Consider the following 4799-nt stretch of genomic DNA (forward strand, 5'->3'; position numbering starts at 1 on the left):
GGCAGAGGCGCTCCTCACGTCTTCCCAGACGGGGCGGCTGGGCAGAGAAGCTCCTCACATCTTCCCAGACGGGGTGGCCGGGAAGAGGCGCTCACTTCTTCCCAGACGGGGCAGCTGGGCAGAGGCGCTCATTTCCTAGATGGGGTGGTGGCCGGGCACAGAAGCTCCTCACTTCCCGGAAGGGGCGGCCGCGCAGAGGCGCTCCTCACTTCCCAGACGGGGCGGCTGGGCAGAGGTGCTCCTCATTTCCCAGGCGGGGCAGCCGGGCAGAGGCGCTCATTTTCTAGATGGGGTGATGGCCGGGCACAGAAGCTCCTCACTTCCTGGAAGGGGCAGCCGGGCAGAGGCTCTCCTCACTTCTTCCCAGACGGGGCGGCTGGGCAGAGGCGCTCCTCACTTCCCAGACGATGGGCGGCCGAGTAGAGGTGCTCCTCACTTCCCAGAAGGGGGCGGCCGTGCAGAGGCGCTCCTCACTTGCCAGACGGGGCGGCCGCGCAGAGGCGCTCCTCACTTCCCAGACGGGGCGGCCGGGCAGAGGCGCTCATTTCCTAGACGGGGTGGTGGCCAGGCAGAGGAGCTCCTCACTTCCCCGAAGGGGCCGCCGGGCAGAGGCGCTTCTCACTTCCCAGACCATGGGCGGCCGGGCAGAGGCACTCCTCACTTCTTCCCAGATGGGGCGGCCGGGCAGAGGCCCTCCTCACTTCTTCCCAGATGGGGCGGCCGGGCAGAGGCACTCCTCACTTCCCATACGATGGGCAGCTGGGCAGAGACGCTCCCCACTTCTTCCCAGACGGGCTGGCCGGGCAGAGGCGCTCACTTCTTCCCAGACGGGGCAGCTGGGCAGAGGCTCTCCTCACTTCTTCCTAGACGGACGGTTGGGCAGAGGCGCTCCTCACTTCTTCCCAGACGGGGCGACTGGGCAGAGGCGCTCCTCACTTCCCAGATGGAGCGGCTGGGCAGAGGCGCCCTCACATCCCAGACGATGGCCACTGTTCTTGATAAAAATGATCTGAGTGGCATTCTGTAACATTTCTCAGGCACGTTGTTTTGCTCAGGTTTTGCTACTCATGATGCTTTATACAGTTATCTGGAGAGCATTGGATGGAGCTCCATCTATGAGACATGTTGCCTGCAGAATTACCATGTGACCAAAGGATGTTGGGATTGCCCTGAGTGAGATGAGTGCGGTGAATGTAAGCAAGCCAGTAGAGCAGTTATCCGGATTCACCTGCAAGGGTGAAGGGGATTATTATACTAGGCTGCCATCTTAGAATCCCACCTATGATGTGTATGCCCATTAGGTCCACACACCCATGTTAGTGTGGTGACACATGGCTTTTATTCATAAAGCCTCAGGCTGAGTGGTGCAGGGAAGCATGCTCTGCGGGCTGCTGCTGGGGCAGGGGTAAAACTGACGGGGCAGCACAGGGTGTCTGAGTTTAGGTTGCCACTTGAACAATGACTGTCATTCATTATAACTTTTGCAAACCCACCAAAAGCTCCTGATGGCGTGCATACCCATGTGTCACGCAGGCATACGTGCACACATGCCTTTTAAAGACCCCACATGGGTGATTGCAAGGGCTGTGTTTGACAGTTATCATCTCTTAAAATGATGTAGGTTCCTGAAGTTCCTCATACAGGACTGTCAGCCTGACAGCCTTAGCAAGTCAGTCCTCGTTCTCAATTGGGAAAATGACATGGGAGGGCCTTTTCCTCCCTTTTTGGTAGATCTGCCATTCATCAGTATCATTCTCTTCTCAGCCACTTGCTCATAAAGCCTTCCGGAGGCAATTACTCAGGTGTACATGACAGGTCTACATTCCTGTCAGGGGTGTGGGCTGGGTTAGAGAGGATGCGGGTGACACTCTTCCAGCAGGGACCATGCCTGCCCACCAGGAAGCACATGCTGTTCTCAGTAGAATTCTCTTTTCAGAGTTTAGGAAGCCACTAGCACTATAATAACTGCTCGCTGTGGTTTGTGGTCAAGAGCAATCATAGCACTGATTTTATTTTCCTAATTTCATTCTGAAATCTAGACAGGAGGTGAGACTGCATCACGTTATGCTATAAAGATACTAGCTCTCTGCACGAATAGTTATCACGAAGCTCGGGAAGAAGTAATAAGACTGGATAAAAGTAAGTGACGATTTCCTTAAGGGAGCCCTCATCCCAGAGGTTCATCCACCCTTGAAGCTGCAAAGGGAACTGTGGTCGAGGAGGAACTTAGCAGCAATGCTGTTAACGTCTCCCAGACTTCAGCAATGTTTACAGATGTTTCACATCCAGGTCTGAAAGCATTTAATTAGCCTTTTGGTTGCACACAGGTAGAATGCCCAGGCTGGCACCCAGCTGACAGATGGCTCAAAGATAACAGGGTCAAAGCCAGGAAACTCCCTCCTCTCACCAAGTTCTGTTCTCTGCCTTCACAGAAGGAGGGGGGGAAACACCTTCAATGTTTAGTGAACAAGGGAAATATCAGAGTCTGAGCCTAGCTTTAGTCCAGTACCTTAAACCAGCTGTAGTTATTCACAGCAGGCTTCCCAGGAGAGGCAGCCTGCTAATGTTCTTCTTACTAACTCCCTGGAATGCACAGAAGGTGAACTGAAGGAGGCTCCACCATGGAAGCGGCAGCCTTTCTCCTGGATACTGTTTCATACCCTGCAGGAGTAGGTTGCCGGCACATTGCCTCCACCTGGGGGCTGTCAGATGGGGCCTCTCACCCTGGCGCAGTGGGAGGTTAAGAACAGGGGCTTTCAAGAAGACAGACCTGTCTGACACATAGCATTCATTCATCTACCAACTGTGTTGTGCTGGGCACTGTTCTGGGAAGCCGAGATACTTCAGAGATTCAGCAAGGAGTTGAGGAGGTTCATATGCATTCAGTGAATGTTTGCTGATGAGTGAGTGAGCAAGTTCTGTTGCAGAGTTACTGGGGAAGCTTGGTGTCCGCTGACATCTCCCTGCGCCCCTCATGTCCTGTTACCAGCCTCCTATTTTGGGATTAAAAGGAGCTATTGCTTGTTCTCTTCCTTCCCTGCAGAGTTGAGCATTATGATGAAGCTGCTCAGCTCAGAGGATGAGATTCTGGTGGGCAACGCTGCCCTCTGCCTTGGTAACTGCATGGAGGTGCCCAACGTTGCGTCTTCCCTGCTGAAGACAGACCTCTTGCAGGTCTTGTTAAAGCTCGCAGGCAGTGACACACAGAAGACGGCCGTGCAGGTGAACGCAGGCATTGCTCTGGGGAAGCTGTGCACAGCTGAGCCCAGGTATGCTGTGGACACGGAGCCAGGCTGACCCATTGCAGAAAGGGCAGCTGAGCTGAGGCGCTGAGTTTTGGCTGGGACTGCGTGCCACACAGAACGCTGTGGGAAGCCCTCATGCTTTCTTTGCAGACCTAGGTTGAGCCCAGTAGCTTCTTCTCTGAAGAAAGCCTTTCTAGAGGAAAATGGGGAGCTCATGGTCTCCAACCAGAGAGGGAATCGGCTCGTCTGATGGGGACTTGCTGCTCCCACTTGCTGCCGTTGCCTTCTCTCCATTCCATTCTCCACTGTTCTCCATCCCTCTCCCTGTCTCTTTATTCTCCTTCTTCCCCTCTGTCCCACTCCACTTCCCCTTCTCTTCCCTCTTTTCTCTCTTCTCCACTTTTCCAGAAACAGACTCCCACTTCATGTTCTTTGCCTCAGCCTAAACAAATGGAGGAACGGCCAGCAAGGGTCACATGTTCATGCGGGAGAAAACAGTGGAGAAGCAGAGACGCAGAACAACACGTCGAGGTCCCCAGTGAGCGAGGGCAAGAGATGTGGGCTGTAACTGTGCCCATGGCTTCTCTGTTAGCTCAGACCTCCGCTCTGCTCTGCTTCTATTCTGATGTGCAGACGCACCTCATTGCACGTGCTTCTGGGAGGTGTCCACCTGTGGCTGAGCAAACGAGCCCTGGCATAGAGCAGGGGTAACCCAGGGGGCTGAGTGAGAGCGGCTCCTTCCCTTACTTACATCCACATACCTTTAATTCCTCCTCTGTAGATTGAAGGGGTTGGCCTCGATAATATCTAAGGTCCTTTGAAGTTCTGTCTGGTTGTTCAAATGGAAGGAATAGTTAAAATCTTTCTTTTATAGAAAGAAAGCACATTAGCTAGGATGACTTCAAAGTGGCAACCTACGGGGGAGTTCTCTAGAGCAAGGTCCTGTCTGATCAGCCTGACACCTGCCACCTGCAGCGAGTGTTTTCAGTGCTTTGTGGGCCTCCCTGAGGGTCTTACCCCTGTGTCTTTAGGGTACCCCAATGCCACAGCCACTTCCTGTTTCCACCCAGAGTGATAGGACTGGCATTCTCAGCCAGCTTCCATCTGAGAGGGTGCTGGCTCTGGGATCCAGAAGCCTGAACTGTGGCACTTATGTCCTGGGTTGTTTGTTTTGCTTGTGACAGGTTTGCTGCTCAACTGAGAAAGCTTCATGGCCTAGAAATTCTCAACTCTACGATGAAATACATCAATGATTCTTGAGAGATACAGTGTTTGTGTGCATTTGGGGAACACACAAATGCACACTATGTGTTGTTCCTATGCTAATAAAGACCTTTGATACATCCACTTCAGAATCAAATATTCATTTTCAGAGTGTTTGCATTTCATTTCGGGTTTTCATGGGTAACAAGAGAGTGGGCATTAGCTCTGTGCACTGGCTTACTCGACTTCCATTGTACCCTCCTTTGAATGTTCCTTCCTGTTCTGTAGAAGCTAGAAACCATCTCACAAAAAGCCACATTGCCCAGACTCCGTTGTAGCAACGATTCTAGA

At 53.0% G+C, this 4799-nt stretch overlaps 1 protein-coding gene across 1 annotated transcript in view; it reads left to right on the top strand.

The window, feature by feature from the left end:
* Positions 1-4592, top strand: part of TTC12 (tetratricopeptide repeat domain 12) — a 79287-nt gene extending 74695 nt beyond the window's left edge. The window contains exons 21-23 of the mRNA XM_058446245.1: positions 2040-2139; positions 3044-3269; positions 4430-4592. Coding sequence (XP_058302228.1) covers positions 2040-2139; positions 3044-3269; positions 4430-4505 — 402 coding nt within the window. The 3' untranslated portion in view covers positions 4506-4592. The remainder of the gene's footprint in view (positions 1-2039; positions 2140-3043; positions 3270-4429) is intronic.
* The last annotated feature ends 207 nt before the right edge of the window (positions 4593-4799 follow it).

The sequence above is a fragment of the Hylobates moloch genome, unplaced genomic scaffold (genome assembly GCF_009828535.3).
Source record: "Hylobates moloch isolate HMO894 unplaced genomic scaffold, HMol_V3 SCAFFOLD_11, whole genome shotgun sequence".
In the NCBI taxonomy this organism is placed as follows: domain Eukaryota; kingdom Metazoa; phylum Chordata; class Mammalia; order Primates; family Hylobatidae; genus Hylobates; species Hylobates moloch.